This window comes from Venturia canescens, chromosome 5 (genome assembly GCF_019457755.1).
Source record: "Venturia canescens isolate UGA chromosome 5, ASM1945775v1, whole genome shotgun sequence".
Classification (NCBI taxonomy): Eukaryota; Metazoa; Arthropoda; class Insecta; order Hymenoptera; family Ichneumonidae; genus Venturia; species Venturia canescens.
In genome coordinates, this window is record NC_057425.1 from 3,918,049 (window position 1) to 3,940,266 (window position 22,218).

At 39.3% G+C, this 22,218-nt stretch overlaps 3 protein-coding genes across 8 annotated transcripts in view; all 3 read right to left on the bottom strand.

Annotated features, from left to right (window-relative positions):
• Positions 1-89: 89 nt before the first annotated feature.
• Positions 90-8,127, bottom strand: LOC122411602 (uncharacterized). Its single transcript, XM_043420530.1, has 4 exons — positions 7,813-8,127; positions 4,247-4,451; positions 2,074-2,371; positions 90-1,988 (listed from the first exon to the last, which is right to left on the bottom strand). Exons 1-4 carry the CDS (start codon positions 7,837-7,839, stop codon positions 464-466), a joined length of 2,055 nt encoding a protein of 684 aa, XP_043276465.1. The 5' UTR covers positions 7,840-8,127; the 3' UTR covers positions 90-463.
• Positions 8,128-9,097: 970 nt separating this feature from the next.
• Positions 9,098-15,009, bottom strand: LOC122411606 (uncharacterized). 5 transcript variants are annotated; one of them, XM_043420541.1, is made up of 6 exons: positions 13,484-13,535; positions 12,891-13,410; positions 12,356-12,578; positions 11,270-11,480; positions 10,870-11,167; positions 9,098-10,722 (listed from the first exon to the last, which is right to left on the bottom strand). In XM_043420541.1, exons 3-6 carry the CDS (start codon positions 12,380-12,382, stop codon positions 9,198-9,200), a joined length of 2,061 nt encoding a protein of 686 aa, XP_043276476.1. In that variant the 5' UTR covers positions 12,383-12,578; positions 12,891-13,410; positions 13,484-13,535; the 3' UTR covers positions 9,098-9,197. The 5 variants fall into 5 exon arrangements, with proteins under 5 accessions (XP_043276476.1, XP_043276477.1, XP_043276478.1 ...); XM_043420542.1 differs by lacking the exons at positions 12,891-13,410; positions 13,484-13,535 and adding an exon at positions 14,143-15,009; XM_043420543.1 differs by lacking the exons at positions 12,891-13,410; positions 13,484-13,535 and adding an exon at positions 13,570-13,594.
• A 2,369-nt stretch (positions 15,010-17,378) lies between these two features.
• Positions 17,379-22,218, bottom strand: part of salm (spalt major) — a 76,371-nt gene continuing 71,531 nt past the window's right edge. For both annotated transcript variants that reach the window (XM_043420537.1, XM_043420538.1), the window contains one exon: positions 17,379-22,159. In XM_043420537.1, the coding sequence (XP_043276472.1) occupies positions 21,758-22,159 (402 nt within the window). In that variant the 3' untranslated portion in view covers positions 17,379-21,757. The remainder of the gene's footprint in view (positions 22,160-22,218) is intronic.

A 22,218-nucleotide genomic window follows, 5' to 3' on the forward strand; every position in this document is an offset into this window, starting at 1 on the left:
TGCTTCGCCAACAAACTAAACTTCACAATAAAATCGCCAACGGTTCAGTCGAGATTTCCCAGTTCGTTATCGATTGTGAATAAATTTCGAACGATAACCGCCTAATTTTTATTTATAGTTACTGCATGAATTGATTGTTTTTTTAATTTTCAGTTACTGATTGAACTTTCGGCAAAGAAGCTCTCAAAATCTATCATAATCAGAAAAACTTCAACACTGTAATTCACGTTTTTCGATCACTCATTTTCATGGTCACTTAAAATTTCAGGTTCTATCGATGCGAAAGAGATCAAATATTCCGGAAATCCAAGATCCAAATTTGAGCAGCCCTTGATCGTGATACTTACTGCAAGAAGATCGAGCAAACGGAATTTTAATGAGATTCAACATTTATTTAACAAAATAATCCACATCCAGTCGTCGGATTCCTAACAGTTTATAATTGACTGTGCTCGCAAATGATTCAATGACAGTGACAATACAGACGCAATTTCGGTTCATCGACACACGCGCTCCGATTGCCATAAGCGTTTAATCGGGCGACAGAACCGGTGAGCTGATTTTTGGTCGCGGTGTGCCTGACAGTAGATTCGAAGATGGCATCGCCGGGTTCGGTTTGAAGGGTTATCGTTAAATCGATCCAGGCCGGGACTTGATCGTCGCCGATATCATCGGTTCGCCCGATTACCATTTTAGCGTTTATTAATTTACTGAGCTTGAGGACTGAGCATTGACTGTGATATTTCAGGAGTTCGTTGATTTGTTCGACCAAGTAGCTCGATGACTTGAGCACTCTGACGTCATCCAGCGAAACGTTTTTACTGGTGTGGCACATGCACCAGTGTTCGGGTATGCCGGCCATCGAGCAAGTCCGATAGTGAGGAATGGGCAGGAACATGCTGATGCCTCGAGGCAGGCTAGTTGTTTTGTTCAGACGTTCGGTTCGCCGGATGATCGACTCTTCGGTGATATCCTCAATTCTCAAGATATCGAGGAGAGTTTCGTGGAGATCGAAAGGTGTTGTGAGGCTGACGGTATTTCTACGAAGATTATCGAACGCGAGGGAATATTTGCGCTGCCACCATCGGGGAAAGACGAAGTAAACGAAGGGCAAACTGCCCTCCATTCTGCCTTGATACGTTTGGCGATAAGCTCCCCACCTCAACCCATGGTCGCTGGCCACCACGACAACCGTGTTATCCAGTAATGTGCTTTTTCTGAGGGACTGGAAAAACCTACTGTAACCGGAGTCCGCGAGCTTCGGCAAGTTCCAGTCATCGTGACCCAAACTCGTCTGCCAGTAGAACCCGAAGTATCGTCTCGTCGCGAACGTCTTCGCTACTTTGCTCACGTACCCGAGCAAACAATCCAAATACTCTCTGCCACCGAGACACAGAGGAGCGTTGAATCTCTGGTTGTTTGCGATGTCATTCTCCGCGGCCACGCTCCACGGTCGGAGATAATAGTCCGTGGGGGGATCGCGGTAGCCAGGTCGCTGCCAATTGAACGCCGTCAATTTGGCTGCGTCTTCTCCCAATATCGTCCGGTAGCCCGATTCACTGAAGTTCTTCCATAAAAATGGGCAAACGTCAAAAGTCGCTGATTTATTATCGTGCATATAAACCGACTCCATCTCTTCGGCCGTCAAGCCACTCAGTATCGGTATGAGATTCGGGTACGTGTTGTCAGCGACTTTGTTGTAGCCGAGAAACTCAATCGCATCGAGACTTTTCAAAGCTTTCACAGTCTCCGGCATAATCCGATGCAAATGCAATCGCGATATCGAATCCACACCGAGGAACATCACGCTCAAGTGATCTCTCAACTTCTCGTCCAAATCTTCACATCTCTTTTCCGTTTTATCCTTCCGAGGTAAAAATGCATGGTAGTCCCGATATATTTGCTCCTTTTTTCGAAAACATTCGACTTTTACAAATTCTGCTTTGATCGATGCTGATCCTTGAAAACGATGGCACTTCTTTTCGAACCTGGAAGTACGCAGAGCTGGAAATTATTGTTCTCGAAACACACAAAATGGCGAATTCGTTAATTAAATAATAAATCTTTTCTCACGTGACATCGTTGTCGTGGCCTTCTTTACGAGAAAAGGAAGTCCAACAACAATTCGCCCTTTCAAATTCGTTGTAATACTGATACTGTGCCAAGGGGTTTACGTAAATGGCACTTTCGTTGGATTCGATCAATGGGAGTTTTCCCCCATTATCGCATTTAAGGGGTTCCACGTATTTTATGTAACGTTGACTGATGGAATCGAATGGATCTGCTGCAGGGATTCGACAGCCCTTGTTTTCCACCAGATAACTCGATATTTTATAGCTTATCAATCCGAGCGATTCATCTACACTCTCACCTGAAAGAAAATTATCGATTTCTAGAAGACTTTGCAGTCAAGATTCCTGCCATGTGGATATACTTTTCGTATGATTAGTCGTGAGAAATAATTCAACTAAAAAAAATTCAAAACTCAAAAAATGACTGTTTTGACAGAGAACGATCAATTTCTATGGAGCACGATTGTTTCACGATGTAGTAGAAACAGTTTTCTCGTCTTTGGATAATCGACAGTAGTTTTAACTCCGATGAATAAGATTTGGTTGATAAATCAAACAGGATTTGTGTCGGTTGCGTCGGTTTTCCCGATTCCAGGATTGTTTTTTGTACTCGTTTTGACTAATCGTCACTCATGCACTTTGCCATATTTACAGTAAAGCAAATGTCACTTTTTTGGTCAATAATTATACAAAAATCAATGTTGATGCGACCAAATGAGGAATTTCGTGAAAGGTTAGGATTCAAATGAATTTCAAACAATCAAATTTACTTCGATTAATTAGAGTAATTAACAATGTCATATGACTCCAAGCTGAATTGATTAAAATAATAATTTTATATAAAAAAATTCGTTAATCGTTTGAATTCCTCAATTCATCGATGATTTCATTAATCGAATACGTACTCGGCGATGCTGTCACATTGGAAAAATTTTTTACATAAACGCTTCCAGGAATGAAGCTTTTTATGAGTATGAAGAATGCCAAGAGAAAGAACAAAACTTTGAAGCAAGTTCTCCACCGCACTCGACTGAACTGATGTTTGATATGATAGATGCTGTCAATGAGCAAAGTCTTTTCATCCTGCATCTTCATTCAATAATCAATCATTGCCTGTGTTTGAAAGTAATTCGGATCAGTTATCAATTTAACGAAGGAGGATCCAATTATTCTGTTGGGATCACTAAAATTGGGAGTAATCAAAATTTAAAAAAAATTTCTTCGTGGCAACCTCGAAAAGGAGCGACGAGCGGATGAATTTTTATGTGCTCGATTCTCAAAAGGTTATGTTGAAATTTGATATAGAGAATGAATGACATGAAATTTAATTCTCTTTGGCAGTCCAATTTCAGACTTTGTTCACCTAAACGCTCAAAAACTTTTTTTTTATATTCGTCCAAAGAATTGATTTTTTTTTTTTTTTTTAATTTCTATTCGTTCTTGGGGACCGATAATTGGATGACATTTTTTTTATTGAATTTAATTTATGAATCATCGCGAAAGACTCTGCTGATACGTGCAAAAAAATGCCCCCCCCCCCCCCCCCCCGGATAGTTTCTTTAACCAATTAATACGTACCTGGACCTAACGAATTCTGATTGAATGTCAAGGCACATGTGAGTTTTTGCTTATTCTATTAAATCGTCGTCGTGATGCACGACACGAAGTTTTTTCCGGTAATGAACGAGTCAAAATACAATTTCTTTTCCAGACTTGAAAACAAATGAAATATAACCAAATCGAGAAAAATTTTTTTTTTTCGCTGCGACATCGATTACGTGACTTGTATCGAGAGATCTCGGTTGATGTTCGTTTCAACAATAAACGGTTACTCGCCACTCGATCGGAGTAATCGCATTTCTTATATTTCTGTGTTTCCCTTTCCTTTCGTGTGTTCTCAGTAAACGATGACGAATGTACATTCTTTCTGAATGTTGCGCGATATGTCAAATTAGCAAATAAATTTTGATCGGTGTTCCCCCAATATCGCACCTTTGAGGCAACTCTGCTCGTCGAATTCAATACAAAATTGGCTCTTTTTTGTTACCACCAATTATAGCAAATGGACATCGCGCGATTTGAGCTTCATCGAAGTAAAACACCGTCCCATTCTTCGGCTGAAACGACTTAATTTGATGATTTTTAAATCATTTTTTTTCCCATTTAATACAAACCTAGTATTGCCATTTCGTACGACGAACCATCTGAAAAATTGCGTCCAAAAAAATAGTCGATCAGCAGTATCAGCACTACAGAGAAAAAAAACGCTTTCAACCATATTTTCAACCTCACTCGGTTGAATTTGCGTCTAACAATGGAGATGTTGTCGCCGATTAGAGGTCTTCTGTCCTGCCCGTTGCGCTTGCTGTCGGCCCCTGCCTGCATTCAAATACAATTCAAACGTCAATAAAATTATAATGAAACAGAGAATGGAATCAGAATTTGCGATTACTTCGAAAAAAATGATATTGGAAGACAAAAAAATAAAAGATGCAGAAAATTTACATTTAAGGACCGAAAAATCAAAATTTTTATTTCATCGGCGAAACTATTAAAATGGGGTCGCGTCCCGTGAAGGAAGTTCAACTCGAATGAACTGGAAAGGATGATGTTCTATGTCGTGATTTTTCTGGTTTGTCTGACAAGGAAAGGTACTTTAGTGTCCGCCTCCGATTTTGATAATTTTTTTCTATCTTATAGTCCATCCAAAAATAAGAGACACGTATTTTTTTTTATCGGCCGAAAGTTATTTTTAAGGGGTGAAATCAACCCTCAAAGTTCGGCATGTTTTGCGTCTGGTAGAGTGTTTCATATAGAAGCACTCAACCGATCGAAACGAAACCAATTGCAAAATGTTCGGCTTGTCAAATAACCCATATGACATGTCCAACTTCTTATGCACCCTTACGGCAAAGGGGTGAACCACCCCCGAATATTCAGAATTTTTTCGTTCAACAAAAATTTACTATCCAATTTTAATAAAACAAACGCCATTTTGCGGAGCAAAAAAAAATAAAATCGACGTGTTTTCGGGTTTTCCTCAGATCAAAAAAATTAAGGGGGTAAACACCCTTAAAATGTCAAATTTTGTTTTGAGCACTGGCCCCTTCCAATTTTAGTATTCTTTTCATAGAATGTAGCTTATCAAAAAATAAGAAACACGTATTTTTTTTATCGGCCGAAAGTTATTTTTAAGGGGTGAAATCAACCCCCAAAGTTGGGCATGTTTTGCATCTGGTAGAGTGTTTCATATGGAAGCACTCAACCGATCGAAACAAAACCCATTGCAAAATGTTCTGCATGTCAAATAACCTATATGACATGTCCAACTTCTTATGCACCCTTACTGCAAAGGGGTGAACCACCCCCGAATATTCAGAATTTTTTCGTATAATAAAAACTTACAATCCAATTTTAATAAAAGAAATGCCATTTTGCAGAGCAAAAAAAATAAAATGGACGTGTTTTTTGGTTTTCCTCGGATCAAAAAAATTAAGGGGGTAAACCAGTCCTAAAATCTTGAATTTCACTTTGCGCATCGAAATGTTGACATTCAATTCATATGGTTCCTTTATCATTGCGTATCGACTTATATGTTGAATAATATTTATTTCACATATTCATTGGCTGACATCATAATCGTATAGAGAATCGAATACTTTGACATGCTTTACGTGAGAAGTGTTAGTTTTCGTTCTACAGGTTCTACTATGACATCTTTAAATGGTTCTTGAAAATCTAATGTCGTATCTTCCACGATTTCTAACCGATTGAACTCTGCCATAGAAGCATTCAGAATTCTCTCGAAACTTTCTTTCTCGTAGCCATGTATTCTTAAAAAAGCCAGCTCGCTCAGCCTAATGCTTGAGAGATAACCGAAAAAATAAAAAAATCTGTTTTTGTGATGATGTCCGATTAAGCCACCCACTCAAGATGAAGAAGCTAAAACTGACGTATATTACTTATATTACTCCAGAAGTTTAGTTGCTGTTTGATTGTTTATCTGTCACTATCGTGTCTGCTATTGTGAATAACGTATTGTCATGAACATGTCTATCAACCCAATGAACGTAATAAGACTGTTGCTTCTTACATTTGAAGTAATGAACATTCCTGACAGTCCTGTTAACAATAATGAAGTGGAATTGAAAGAAAGTTTCGAGAGAATTCTGAAGGCTTCTATGGCAGAGTTCAATCGGTTAGAAATCGTGGAAGATACGACATTAGATTTTCAAGAACCGTTTAAAGATGTCATAGTAGAACCTGTAGAACGAAAACTAACACTTCTCACGTAAAGCATGTCAAAGTATTCGATTCTCTATACGATTATGATATCAGCCAATGAATATGTGAAATAAATATTATTCAACATATAAGTCGATACGCAATGATAAAGGAACCATATGAATTGAATGTCAACATTTCGACGCGCAAAGTGAAATTCAAGATTTTAGGACTGGTTTACCCCCTTAATTTTATTGATCCGAGGAAAACCAAAAAACACGTCCATTTTATTTTTTTTGCTCTGCAAAATGGCATTTCTTTTATTAAAATTGGATTGTAAGTTTTTATTATGCGAAAAAATTCTGAATATTTGGGGGTGGTTCACCCCTTTGCAGTAAGGGTGCATAAGAAGTTGGACATGTCATATAGGTTATTTGACATGCAGAACATTTTGCAATGGGTTTTGTTTCGATCGGTTGAGTGCTTCCATATGAAACACTCTACCAGATGCCAAACATACTCAACTTTGGGGGTTGATTTCACCCCTTAAAAATAACTTTCGGCCGATAAAAAAGAATACGTGTTTCTTATTTTTTGATAAGCTATATTCTATGAAAAGAATACTAAAATTAGAAGGGGCCAGTGCTCAAAACAAAATTTGACATTTTAAGGGTGTTTTACCCCCTTAATTTTTTTGATTTGAGGAAAACCCGAAAACACGTCGATTTTATTTTTTTTTGCTCTGCAAAATGGCGTTTGTTTTATTAAAATCGGATAGTACATTTTTGTTAAACGAAAAAATTCTGAATATTCGGGGGTGGTTCACCCCTTTGCCGTAAGGGTGCATAAGAAGTTGGACATGTCATATGGGTTATTTGACATGCCAAACATTTTGCAATTGGTTTCGTTTCGATCGGTTGAGTGCTTCTATATGAAACACTCTACTAGACGCAAAACATGCCGAACTTTGAGGGTTGATTTCACCCCTTAAAAATAACTTTCGGCCGATAAAAAAAAATACGTGTCTCTTATTTTTGGATGGACTATAACATAGTAAAAAATTATCAAAATCAGAGGCGGACACTAAAGTACCTTTCCTTGTGAGTTTCAATGCGAGCTTTAGCATTCAAATTGCAGCTACTACGTGACAATAACGGGGTTTCAAAATCTCGTTCGACTCCCCATTTTTATCAAATTCGAGAGGAAAAAATTCCTTTACTGTCGTCTCCTGCTTTAACAAAAAAGCGGATGAATTATTCGAAAAACCATTCCACAGTAACGTGCGCAATTATTTTTGTATTTTTTTTTTAAATGCAATTCCTCATTTTTGTCGGCAACGATGAAACTCTAGAAACAAGTAAAATCTTCTTAGTTTAGAATGAAAAAAAAAACTGAAGAAAATTGACCCTTTTTTGGCAAAGCGAACTCATTTCGTAGGACGCAAAACAAAATTTGACGAAAATACGAACAAAGTGAGTGATGACAATGGCTCGGGTGATCAAAATCATCGGTTTACCAATAGAGGCTCTGAAGAAGGGACCATCCTTCGTCATCCAGCTTTCGTATGTACGGACGCTATTAATTCAAAATCCAATTGGTGTGTATTACTGCGATGAATGATCAATTCAACTTTCTCGATCTTGATCCACGTAGACACTACCGGACACGAGGAGGATATAGAAATTATTTGACTCGCGACCGTCACAGCGGAGAACTTCGACGATGACTCTCGCGAGCTTCACCTGATGCAACAATCGATGCACGGTTGCAGTTGATTCGTGTCAAATCAGCAATCCGTTTTTATTATATGTAATTAGCACGATTTAAGTATCACGAAAATGATAAACAAGAGATAAGAATATTAGTCGGTATTGTACAACATTCCGGACATTTCGAAAAACCAGAATTACCTTTAAAAAAAGGCTCTGTGCACACAGAAAATGCTCTTTTAAGAAGTTTAATCAAACCTCAGAAACTATTTATTATTTTATTTTTTTTTAGTACTGCCACAACTGACGTTAAATTATTATTATTTTATTTTTCTCGTGCAACCTAACTAAAACGAACTCGAACTGAGTGCGCGTATCACCTAATCAAGACACCGAATATAACACATAGACATGTCGTTACCAAAGATGCGTGCCTGACGCAAGTGTTCTGGGTTTTACGAAACTCCCATCCGAGCACTACTGCCGTAAATTTCGGGGATTCATCGACTCATTACACAGATGTTTTTCCTTATAAGGACCGAAAAATAGAACTCTGAACACTTGTGCCCAAGGTAACGATAACAAACCCTACCTATTTGACCCAAATCTAGCCCTATAAAAAGGCCAAAATTTACTGTACAACTTGCATTCCGTTCCGTACAACTTGCATCCTACGAAGTGTGGTGAAAAAAAAAACTCCAGCACCGTTCATTTTCATGTATAAAGAATTAAAAACAACTTCATTGTCGGCTTTTCGTATTTTGGGCACAAATTTCGAAGGTTTTTTTATCCTCAATCTTAGTCCCAAACGATTTCGAATTCCAATGTTCGTCGAATGTGTTCGAAGGCATAATTTCAAAGAGTTTTTGCCCGAGTATAGGAGACTATAAAATTCACATGTTGCTTTTGCAAGTTATAAAAAACGCTTTTTACACGATATACAAAAGATGAAAATGATTTCCATATGCTCCAGGCCGAGCACCAATGTCCGTGGAATGTTCTGACTGAATCGCCACGACGAACAACTGCTAACGTCGAAGGCATTGCCTTGCCACGTATTTTCAGTTCTGAAAAACTGCACAGAAGGAAGTGTAACGAGAAATACTCAACATTTATTCGAAATTCTACAAAATATCACATATTTTATACATTAGTCGGCGGATATGTTATTGTTTGGTAGCTCGTGAGTAAATCAGTAACAATAGCAATAAAGACGCGTGTTGAAGTCATCGACACAGGCGCTCTGAGTACCGTAGGCGTTCAGCCGGCTGATAGGGCCGACGAGTTTGTTGCTGGTTGCATTGTGTCTAATGGAAGCTTCGAAGATGGCACCGCCGGGTTCGGTGGCGACGGTTATAGTGAAATCGATCCAGGGCGCGTCTTTTATGTCTTCGCCGGGTTCCTCCGAGCTGCCGATCCACATTTTGGCGTCCTTCAATTTTTTAAGCTTGAGAAACGAGCACTGAGGATAATTTTTCACGAGTGCGTTCACTTGCTCGATCAAATAGCTCGTTGCGTTGTGGACCCTGGTGTCGTTGAGGGAAACGCTGTTACTGGTGTGGCACATGCACCAGTGCTCGGATATATCGGCCATTGAGCAAGTTCGATAATCCGGTATGGGCGAGAACATGCTGATGCCCCGAGGCAGGCTGGCCGCGTGCATGAGTCTATTGCGCCTAAGCATCGATTCTTCGCTTAGGTTATCGGGCGTCAAAATATCAATGAGAGTTTCGTGGAGATCGTAAGGTGTGGTGAGACTGACGGTGTTTCTGCGCAGATTGGTTATTGCCTTGGAATACTTGAGCTTCCACCAATCGGGGAAGACGAAAAAAACGAATGGCAAACTTCCCTCCATTCTGCCTTGGTAAGTTTGACGATAACTTCCCCACCGCATTCCATGATCGCTCATCACTACGAGCACTGTATTATTCAACAATTTGTCGTCGCCGAGGGACCGGAAGAACGAGCTATAAGCGACGTCTCCTAGTTGTGGATAATTCAAAAAATCGTGAGTCAAACTCGCTTGCCAGAAGAACCCGAAGTAACGCTTGCTCACAAATTCTTTCGCCACTTTGCTCGTATACTGGAGTAAACTTTCGAAATTCTTTCTACCACCCAGACACAGATTCGCGTTCAGTTTGTGGTTGTTCCCGATGTCAGACTCCGCTGCCACGCAGTAAGGACGAAGATAATAGTCCGTTGGTGGATTACGAAATCCTGGCTTCAAATAATTGAAGGTCGTCATTGAACACGCGTCCTCACCGAATATTGTCCGATACCCCGATTCACTGTAATTTTTCCATATAAACGGCCCGTCATCGTATGGTTTTTTTTTATTATTACCCATATAAGCAGTCTCCAACTCTTTCGATGACAAGCCACAGAGCACTGGCACCAGATTCGGGTATGTATTGTCGCCCACTTTGTTGTAACCTAGCAGCTCGATCGCATCGAGTCTCTTCAATGCTTTCACCGTTTTTGGCATCATACGGTGAAAATTTAAGCGCGATACCGCGTCCAAACCAACGATCAACACGCTCAGACGATCTTCCAACTTTTTGTCCAAGTATTCGCATCTCTTTTCCGTTTTATTCTTCCGTGGTAAAAAGGCATGGTAGTCACGATAGATCTGCTGTTTCTCTCGAAAGCATTCTACTTTTACAAACTCCACTTCGATCCTCGCTGATCCCTCAAAACTGTGACACCTATTTTCGAATCTGCAATTACACATCAGTTATTCAAAGAATTCATTGACTTTTGATTGGACGTTGAAAAAATGATGTTTTTCAGATAAACTTTTTCAAAATGCAATGCATTATAAATAGAAAAATCCTCCCCAGCAAATAAAGATTTTCTACACTTACGTAACGGCGTTATCCTGACCAGCTTTACGAGTAAACGAAGTCCAACAACAATTAGGGCTTTCCGATTTGTTGTAATAGTGATATTGTGCCGAGAGGTTTACGTAAATGGCAGTCTCGTTGGATTCGATGAGAGGAAACTGAGTGCCATTTTCGCATTCGAAAGGTTTCTCAATTTCGATGAAACGTCGACTAATCGGATCGAATGGGTCCAAAGCAGCGATCCGACATCCCTTGTTGTTGACCAAGTAACCCGATATTTTTGGGCTGACCAAACGAATCGGTTGATCTACGATACTATCTGGAAAAATATGTTTAAAGTAAGTAAAAAATTAGAGTTTGTAGGCTTCGGTTTCGTCAGATTTTTCCCATTTCGGAGGATTTTTTTTCACTGAAAACATACTTCGTAATGCTGTTGCGTTGATGAGATGTGCCAGTCGAAATTGTCCGGTGATGAAGGTGTTCAAAAACAAGAGGGATGCCACCAGAAACAACAAAACTCCAATGAGCCATGTTCTTAGCCGCAGTCCACCGTTTTGATGCTCGACGTTCGGGATGCTGCCAATGAGTAGAGTTTTTCCATCCCGCACTTTGATCCCGCCACGAAACACTACCTGCGTTCAAAGACACACGGATATAATTAAACGGTAATATTAAGTATGAAATTCTTGCTTAATATTACTTTGCTTGACTGCGGAGACGAACGCACTGTGAAATTTTCACATGCGGAATTTTAAGTTTCATAATCGTTAATATTGCAGATAGTGAAATTTACGGTACGTATACTAAAATTTATAAAATGTTTAGTGAATTTTACGGCGCATCACGGTAAAATGTCTTTGCCCTAACGTAGCTATCGATTACTCCTTTTCGAATTCCGTAGCACACTCAAACGATGATTTACACACTTCAACAGAGGGCTGAGCATATAAAAACAATGGAGAAATAGGCTGACGTAGCGGCAAGATAGCCCTGCCATGTCCCCAGTATAGCCGCATTCTGGCATGAACATTCCTACGAAAATTTGGACAGAGTGCAGGGCGCTAAAATTCACCGTGACGTCAAAATTTACTAAATACTCCGTTAAAATTTCCTACTGTGAGCAATGAATATTATGTTTTTAATGGAAAAATTGAATGTCTTTCCCATGAATAGCAGCTCGTCACCGCACTATCATTACTGGAAGGCAATTTCTTTAAATTTACCATAATTCTCCCCCTGCAATTGGAATATGAGTTAAATGACATTGAAGATGAAATGAAAAGTTCGACTGGATTTGATCAAATATGCGAGCTGAAGGGGGGAGAGCAGGATCGAAAAATTGAAGCTAATTAACCACTGTAAATAATAATTTTTCTCGACTCGATATTCGCCGACAGGAAGCACGTATCGAAAAAAATGATGCCATGATTCGAGTCAAAAATAATAGAGACCGAGAGTCCATTAATCCGCACGAAATGTCAGTGTTTGTCGTTCGATTGAACAGTACCTCGTTGATGGGATGAGATTCGAGCATATCCCAATGCACGTGTAAGCTTCGTACTGATTGTCTTTATCCGCGGCGGTGGTGGTGCACGACACGTGCATTGTTCCGCAAATGAACGAGTGAAAATTCAATCTCCTTTCGGTTAAAAGTCTGTCTGTGGGCGTGGAAAAAATGAAGAAGTAAAGCGAACCGTTGGAATTCCTTGGACTGCGGCACTGATTGCAACCTGAACATCCAATAAAAATGCGATTTTATTAATGACTATGACAAACACTTCCGGAGGGGCGTGAAGGAAAATTTTTGGTGGTTGAGCGTCGAGCGGTAAACGCTAGGTCCCAGCACAGACTTTTCCATCCAGGAATTATACTCAATTCGTATTAAAAATTGTGGACAAAGAGATCTAGGATTCTTAATACACTCTTCAATGAAAAAACAGATGCTTAGTCGTTATTGAGTTACGAGATCGATTGTAAAATATTCTGTCAGAAGTCGAGATGATTGTGGAAAATATTTCAAGTCCCATATCGGAGCAAAGTACCTTAACACCTTCGTTGCTGGAGTTGATTCGCTCTCTTCTGTAGAGGACCTGAAGTTCGGCCAGAGTTTAAGTGTGAGAAGTCTAACCGAATGACAACCGAACTATAAACGCGACACTAGGTACGGATCGGAATGCGAGTTGTGCTGCAAATCTTGGCCTTTTTATAGATATTTGGGTCGAATTAGTGGGATTTGTTTTCGTTATCTTGAGCACAAGTGTTGTGGGCTCTATTTTTCGGGGCTTAGAAGGTGAAAACTTGAGTGGATCCCTGATTTTCAGGACAGTAGTGCGTATTTTGATTAGGTGATACGCGCACTTAGTTCGAGATCGTTTTAGTTAAGTTGCAAATAGGAAAAATAAAATAATCAAAATGTAACGTCGGCTGTGACAAACGAGACGACGAGCACGAGCACTCTGATCAGTATCCGCTCATCAGAGTCTCATATTTCGTTCCGTTTCCCTTCCTTTTATATCGCCCGGAACGGCGATAAATGTACATTTATTTTCGATTGATTTATATCTGAAAACACGAAGGCGACAGATAACTTTGTTTCGTCGCTTCGCTGGCAACGACGAAACTCTAGAAATCGTACTTTTCAATTAACTCTCCCAACACCTTCGCTAATCCACGAGCCTCCAGATCTGCGCCTCTCGATGATTCACTTCGAACCGAACTAACCTGCGGAAAGTGCGTGGAATCACGTCGCAGCTTCTCGTAAACACTGCCATTGAAACTCTGAAGCAAAAGTTCTCTTTCAACTGGCCTGAGGCCTTCTACATTCGCGTAATTTATCTACACAGTTAAATGGAATCTATGCAAATTCGCTTGTTGTCTTAGCGCATGAAACTGCTCTTATCTTTCGCTACTGATTGAAAAAATCACTCCGTCAGAGTTATGGCACGTTCTCGAGTTTTGTTAAGGTTCGAGCACTGTTTTTAAAATCGAATTGACGAGAGCTCAGGAGCGAAGCAAACATGGTGTAATGAGATCGTGAAATGAAACAGCTGCCCGGAGTTGACAAGTCAATTCGTCAGAAATGTGATGGAACTTTGACACTTTACGGTTGACAGCTGAGCTCGTAGATCGAGAGCAATTCAATTGTCGGTCCCGTACGGCTCGTAAGCTCTCGACTGCTCGGAGTCCTTCAATAAACTTTATCGGTCGCGCACCACTGAATAAATATTTGATAAGCGCAACGATAAAATGAGAGAAAAGAAAAGCAAAGGAATGACAATAATTTTGGAACGTTACCATTGATCGAGAATATTCGATGCTGCAACTGCGTTCAAACGACTGCCAATGACGCTCGTTATTTCATTTATTATTTTCGTGTATATGTTTAGCGAAGAACACGTGGACCGAGCGACTATCCCTCGACCGTACGCTGCTCCGATCGAATGTGTTTATCTGAAGCTTCCGTCAATTTGGTAAGCGGAAGTACGATAAGGGGTGGCATTCTCTTCCTTTTTGGGAGCGCCAATTGTAACGATTATTTAGGCAGTCACATTGTCTCTATCGGGACAAGACCATGTCATGAGAAAAACTCGATCACATCTTCTCACTCTATTCTACTTATTTACGATTTTTTCATAACCACGATATATTGGCGATTTATAACGTTTAACTGGCAACAATATTCAGCGGAATTGCTGTTTTTTTCGTTAATTATTATCAGGCCGATCGAACTATGGATTTATTGGATATTTTTTGAGAGATCAATGCCTCGTTGGAAGCTGTGAAAATCCTTGGAGACAGTCGATTCTCGATATTCTCATGTTTACCGTTCACAGCTGATTTTCCTTTATTTATTTACGTTTCTGTATTATTATTATTATCATCATCATCATCATTTTTCCGTATAAATATGCACTTATTTACACACGTGCACGAAAATTCGAAAATACGCACTCCCGCGCGTGTTTTTTCGTTTTTCGAGCTTCCCAGTAGCCCGTTACGTCTAATTGGAAAACAAAACGCTACGGAGCCCCGCGTCTGTACAGCCGCGAGAGTCGGTCCGACTCGGTCGCGGACGAGTCCTCGACCTCGTCGTCCTCGCCGTCGTCGTCGGGAGCTAGGACTGCCCACAACCGAGTCCTCCGTCTCGACGAAGGAACTCACAGCCGAAAGCCTCATCACACAGACGATGACGACGATGACGACGGCGGCGTCGACGACGAATCTGGTCGATACGAGAGCGCACGCGTGCCAATGCCTTTCTCATCCTCGACGTCGACGTAATCGTCGTAAATATATGTTCAATTTTCGTGTATATCATCTCGTCCCATCTCCTGTATACACGGGCCATTCCATCTCACTTGGAACGAGGAAAAATCGTTAGGCTCACTGCCCTCGTTCATTCACCAGTTTTACTTTTATGTCCGAACGTTTTTTTATCACCTCTAGTCGTTTGATGGAGAAAGGTTCTCGATCTTTGTGAATTTTGAAGTTTCATACTTTCTTCCGGTCCTTAGGAGATAAAACTGCAAAATATATCGATTGATCCAATGTTTTGAGTGTTTTTGATCAGAATAAATAAATTACGTTCGGATTAGAGTAGTCTCACAATAACCCTTGAGACGAACTTTGGTATTTTTATGGAGAAAATTCGAGAAATAAAATGAATGGAGTTCCCTGGTTGCTGGGATCGAAGCCAAGTAAAAATTTCAATTTTCCTGAATTTCAAAAACTTTAAAAAACAATGAAAATACGAAAAAAATACAAAGTGATTCGAAGTTAGAGTCGAAATCATTGTTCGTTAGTTTCTCATCGAGAAATCCTACTTCGAATTGGAAAATCGAAATCACGAGACGATTCGAACAGCTTCAAATCCGTTTTCCTATTCCAAATTATTCGAATCTCTTTACGAACTTTTCCAAATTCTATAAAAACAGCATCATTTCTTTTTTCATGTGGGCACGTGCCAATGAAAGGAAGTGAATAAACGAATGCAAGAGAACGAGTAAAGAGCACCTAACTCTATATAACGATCGTCATAAAAGTATGTATAGAACGATTTAATCGATGAATGCAGTCGGTACCGACTTATTACCGTATCAACGTTCCACTATTCTCGTACTTTTTTCCATCGTTAATAACTTGTTTGACTTAATCCACGTTAGGCTTTCCACAAAAAAAAATTTTGACCAAAATTGTTTTGTATTTTAGTACGAGATTATTCACTTCATTGTGGGGACAAAACATTTGAAAAGTGTGCACCGAACTCGTCGGTTTTGTGACAGCGAACAATGTTACTTGAAAAGGCGTGGATATTTTATTGCATTTCATCCTTGGCATTCTGCCTGTTTGTGGAAGATACTCATTAAAAAACGTCCGGGAAATGCTCGCGGAGTTATCAACGAAATAATTTTACGATGATTTCACTGAATTTTTCTCGGTGAATTTGAAAATACTGTTTTGAAAAATCCTCTGAAAAGGTGTGCCACGCGGTCAATTATTCGAGCGAAATATAACTTTTAAATCGTGTGTTCAATGCTCCGGTTAAAGCCTTAAGATTTTGTTGATATTGCAGTGTTTGTGTAAAAGCTTTACGCACGAGCATGATAAAAAGCACAGTCGGGTAATCTACAGAGCTGCTCGAGCTGCTATTAACTGCACATTCTCGGTATCATGTGAATAATTATTGAGCTCCGCGTTTCGTGTCACCGATAAAACCCACAATTCAGTGCGCTCGTCATACTTCAATTTATTTTTCACAGTGAATTTTTCAACTTCTGTAACCCTTAGAAACACCGCGATATAAAATGAGAAAATAAAAAAGCTTTCCAATATGAGTTTTTACGAAATTTCGAGAATCATAACCTGCAGAAAAATCCTCTCAAGTGGGTGATACTTCCGCTGGGTTCGTCAAAATTCCCTGAGCTTCAGTGCCACAAGGAGCGATTCATCCCGTTCCGATTACTTGGAAAATCCGAGAGTAAATAAATTTTCAAACTATGTTAAATTTCACCCAAACACATTGGCTGAAAGCAAAGTCAAGTACGACGAAAATATCGACAGATAAACAAAAGTGATTCTGTGAAGGAATCACTTGCTTTTATACTCGTGTAAAAATTAAATAGTCAATTGTTCAAATGAAATTTTGAATTGTCATATTTTATCTCATTGTTTCTCCATTACCATGCAGGGTCGGTCGGTCGGGTCTCTGTACCATAGAATCTTCGTTGACTTACCTGCCGACGGTCTTACACCGCTTGTCGATAACAGAGAAAGCCTACAATACTAGTCATTAAGGTTTTATCTTGTGAGTGAATTTTAGCTTACGATATCGACGGGACATTTTTTGAGCATCCTTAATTTCCTCTCTGATGGCGCTAGTTGTCAAAGACCGTTCGCTCTTCATTTGTCTTTTTCGAAAGGAAGTTTCTGTTGCCAAATTCTCTGTGATGGTTGAATGACGTCAAAAAATATTTAAATAATGAATCATGTAAAACCATAAGTGTTTTAATTGTCAGTAAATAAGAATATAATTGTCATCATAATAATCATGGTTTATTGTTGAAAGTTATATAGATATAATGATTCGTACTCTAATCCACTACAATCGTAAGCTTATAGCTATGGTAGAGTCAGTTGTTTATACATGGATTATACAATATTTACAAAACAAAAAAAGACTTAAGCAACTTTTGTCATCATTTTTATCTTTCGTTTTTTTCCTCTTTCTTTTTATTTTGTAGGCTTTCCTGGCCTACCTACGACCAGTTAATGCCAAATTATTATTCACAGAACTGCGGGGTAGCAGTTACTTATGTATATTTATGTATGTATATATATATATATAAGATTTATGTGTCACGAGTTTAGTTTCCGTACGTTAGGGTTCATATCGAAGCCCCTCGTACAAGGAAGAGCGCTCGTATTACAATGGGTCAGTTTTTTCATTCTGTATACGTGGAATTGCCGTATACTTTTATCATTTAATTTTTTTGTTCGAGGTTTCACATATTATAGCTGGAAATGAAGGTTTTGCGGTTCAGTTTTAAAAAGTATTCTTTCACACTTTTACCTCCTTGATGCGGCCGTTGGTCTTCGTTCATACGCAGACATAATCTTCTTTGCGAATGATATTTACACTATTTTTATAGTTTTTTTTAAAATTAATATCAATCTCTCTCTCACGCACACACGCAAATGCGATTTTTTTCGCTCTTCCTCTCTTACACAATAATATTTCGCCTCAGTTTATACAGCGAGTCTCAGAGTCGAGTTCACCAGAAAAGCAACGATGCAAACGTGGCTTTTTTCGCATCTTCACTTTTCCATTAGCTCAGATATTTTTTGTTTAAGTTAAATCATACTTTCTGTTTTGATCGGAACGCTCGTGGTTTTATTTCTAAACCCAATTTGTTTCTCTCTCTCTCTCACTCTCTCTCTCTCTTTCTATTTATCGTTTTATTTTTTTTTTTTTCGTTCTTCAGTGTGAGGATCTTTAGGCAGAAGTAGCATTTTTCATCGTGCCAACCGAAGATGATGAATGTTTGAATTTGCAAAAAATTATTTTCCTTCTTTCGTGCCTAAATTTTGTGACGAATGATTCATCGTGGATTTGCGTTTTTTCTTGCGAATATCCAGCAAATTTTCATGTTTTGATATTTTTCAATTATTTATATCTAGTCATATGCATATTACACTGAACCTACATTCTAATATTTATTCCGAGATTGATAATTATCGATGCGATCTCGAAACGATTTTTCTTCACCTGTTCGTTCCTGAGAGAGAATTTACAATGGCCCGTGCATCGCCTAAACATTCTACCAGGTATTTTATGCTATGTCTGCCTGTTTTTGACTCTTTTTTTTACCAACAATGTATAAATATATTCCGAGGTTATTTTCATATTCTGTTTCATCTTATTTGTCTCTTGTATCAATACAAAATCATCTCGATATGCTTATACGCTTCATAAAACCCTCGCAATGAATTCTCTTCTCTTTAAGAAACTTGGGATTTCATGAAAAATATCCAACTGCAAATGCATTGACTCAAAAATCAGTAATTGTCTGTTCTCATTTTTATTACAAAGTAAGTTTATTTTTTTCTTTAATGAGATCGATAGTTTTGGCGAAAAGTGACTAACGATTCCTGTTTTTTGTTGCAGCTCCCCCATTTTCATCGATTCAAACATGATATTATTCAAATTTTTCTCACAAAACCAGCGACAGAAAAATTTATTCGTTTTTTTTTTTCCAAAACACACTCAATCATTCTTCAGGTAATTTGAGGATTAGAATTTCTTGAAACTGCTCGGTGATCGAATAAAAAATAACAAAACTCAACACTTACGTTACGAAAACGTGTCCCAATCGAGTCTTCCCCATCGTCTACGAGTAAATTTTTCTACCGAAGTTAAAAAACATCGAATCCGTGTATAAAATGTCGTGAAAAGCGATCGTCCATTATGTACGCAAAACTGTAAAATTGGATGAAATTCGTTATAAATATCGTGGGAAATCCTCGTGCCAAAACCGCCCGAGGCTTCGATCAACTTCTGAGTCTAATTCTTCGACGAATATTGCAGACCAGTTTGGAAGACATGAATCGTTTCGTTCATACGATTTCCGAAAAGAGAATTCTGTCGTAAAGCCTGCAATGTTTACGAGCAATTCTTCGTCAACTGAAAACAAAGAGGCAAACATAATCCTGAAAAAAAAAGGATTATTTGTCAAGACCGGACGTGTGAAAGCCAAGAAAAAGGCGTGCCCGAACGCCCTAACGTTCGATCGAGTCTCTAGTAGCATTGAAATTGGGTAATCGTCGTGCGTCCATTATTTTTTTGGCGATTGGATTCGTATAGCATCGAAACGGTGGATAATAATGTTCATATACAATAATTAATTTATTATAATAATACTATGATACAAGGTTATAAGTACATTGGTTTAGTGATTGCAGGCTGCTCCTCTCATATCACAGCGAGGGGCGCTGCCGGGCCCGCTTTTCTACTTACAAGTACTATTTACTTTCTCGCACGCACAATTCACTCTCTCCCTCGGACACTGTTATCTCTCAACATTTTCCCCGTTATCATCGATCGTTATTTCTTAGAGATGTAAAACGAAGAAAAAAACACTTGATTTAATCACTGATAAATAATAAATCTAAAATCGACGAATTTTCTCGATTACAATGCATAATACATAGTTTTAGTCGCGAGTTCATCAATTATTGAGAAACCATTTTTCCTCAATTACACGCACCGACATCAATCTCGTATACAACGCACATATTCGCTCATATATTCCACATCGTTTCATATATATATATTCATTTTTATTATATTCATATGTATATATTTATAGTATTTTTGTATATTTTTTATACATACATGAATGTATATATTCATACGGAAATTCGCACACGTCGCTAGGTATAAATATATACATGCATATAAATATTTTATTGTGATAATTAATTGTATTTTAATGGGTCTTTAGATCCTGTCGAATCATCGATAGGAAGATGATCGAGGGGGATTGTGGGGGGGCTCGGAAAAGAGCGGGACGCCACATGTCTTGTGGCTCGAGGTTTTTTTCTGTTGAATTTTCTCGTTTTTAATTGAAAGGAGAAAAAAATATTGGAAAAGTACTCGAGCTCAGTCTAGGCGCCCCACTCGATCCGATTTATCTCGCGCGATCGAGCCAATAAGTTCCGATCGAAAATCGTATGACCAAGTCACATATGTGGGTGTTGATTATAACGCAATTATGTGTCGAGATGTTCGAGAACATTGGGAAAAATGAGGAAAAATGAGGGAGAATTGTTAAAAAATGTCTCGAACTCGCGATCTTCATTTTCAATTGAAATTTCATTTCGTTTGTTTGCTTGTTTTTACAATTTTAAGACTAGTGTAATAGTAGGAACATGGTGTCTTCTCCAGCCGATCGCGCGAAACGAATGAACGAAAAAAAGTAAATTTTTGTTGAAACTATGAATTTCGATCGACGAGTCGTTCGTTTTGGAATTTTTATTTATAAAACGCCCTTCCGGGCCTCTCGCACCTCGTGAGAAACTGTCACGTGGACTTTTGGTTTTTCTCTACTCCCCGCGGTCAATCTAATCGACCGTCTTACGGCCCTTTCGCAACTCGATCAAACGATCCCTACTTCGAAGGTTTCCTTCCACGAGGACGTGAGAAAAAAGCGATAGAGAGAAGAGAGAGAGAGAGAGGTGAAAAGAGAAAATGGATTTTCAATGATATTGGAAAATGCAATTGGATTAATCACGATGGAACGCAATCGTGATTCACATATATTTATGTTAAATTTTCGAAATTTGTAAATATTGTCCCAAGAGGATAATTATCACGAAACCGGGAAAATGCGATTCGTCTTTTTCGTTTTACAGTTCTCTCGTATCTTATTCTTCGTAAAGTTGATTTTGCCAGGCCAAATAAACACCGGCCACTCCAGAGCAAACGAGATCGTTCCAAGCTCTCTTTGCTCCAATTTTTTTATACACACACGCACGCCTATAAGGTTTTTCGTTTGTTGTTCACTTCACTCCGAGGATTCTTTTTTATTCTGTCCAGATCAAAGGTCTCTCGGCGTCGTTCGTTTTTTTCCTGGGGATTTGACATCCACGCAGACAGACATTTATACGTTTAATATTATCTTGTCATTTTCTTATTTCTTTTTATTACATTAATTTTTATGATTTATTTATATATTTATATATTTGTCTATCCGCATCGATCCGGTGATCGCTTTATTTCTGTTACATCGCGACTCGATCAATAGCAACGTTCGTAACATCATATCACCATGAAAAAACAGCCCCTGACAAATCCACGATCGTTTTCCTTCGTCCTGTCTTGTCTGTTGTTTTCTTCCGCTTTGCTTTATTCTCACGCAGCGAGTCCCTCGCCCCTCGGTGCCGACGGCGGCTGGATTCTTGCCGACGGTGGGGTCGAATTGTTCTCCGGCCTCGAGACGGTAACGTCACGCTCGAAGTGGTGCTGCAGAGTCTCTCCGCTCCACGCGGGCACACTCGCCGAATTCTGATTTCCGGTGTTCGACGAAGGCGTACCTGGTGAATGGGACGGCGAAGGCGTCTGGAAGAGCATCGAACCCGAAGGCAGGGATGACTTGCCGTCCGACAGCGGACCGTTGCTCGGCGCCATCGGTTGTTTCTCCAGTGGAAATCCACCCCCGCCGTAAATCGAACCGAAAAGACCCGCGTATTTTCCTGCGCTCACCGGGTGCGCCGGCAATCCGTTGTTACTCTGAATCACCGAGATCTCGTTCAACTGGAAACGAGGACGAATTATTATTAACGGAATTCACGATTTCGTGGGGTACTTCCTGC

What these genes read in the sequence shown, in the direction of transcription:
- LOC122411602 (XM_043420530.1), bottom strand. Translation starts at nt 7,839, where the DNA reads ATGGTCCCTTCTTCAGAGCCTCTATTG. An exon ending in CTTCTTCAGAGCCTCTATTG is followed by an intron (nt 4,452 to 7,812) that starts GTAAACCGATGA and finishes ATTTGAATGCAG; the next exon opens with GCAGGGGCCGACAGCAAGCG. An exon ending in GTACGAAATGGCAATACTAG is followed by an intron (nt 2,372 to 4,246) that starts GTTTGTATTAAA and finishes ATTTTCTTTCAG; the next exon opens with GTGAGAGTGTAGATGAATCG.
- LOC122411606 (XM_043420542.1), bottom strand. Translation starts at nt 12,382, where the DNA reads ATGCTCGAATCTCATCCCATCAACGAG. An exon ending in CAACGCAACAGCATTACGAA is followed by an intron (nt 11,168 to 11,269) that starts GTATGTTTTCAG and finishes ATATTTTTCCAG; the next exon opens with ATAGTATCGTAGATCAACCG. An exon ending in GGTCAGGATAACGCCGTTAC is followed by an intron (nt 10,723 to 10,869) that starts GTAAGTGTAGAA and finishes GTGTAATTGCAG; the next exon opens with ATTCGAAAATAGGTGTCACA.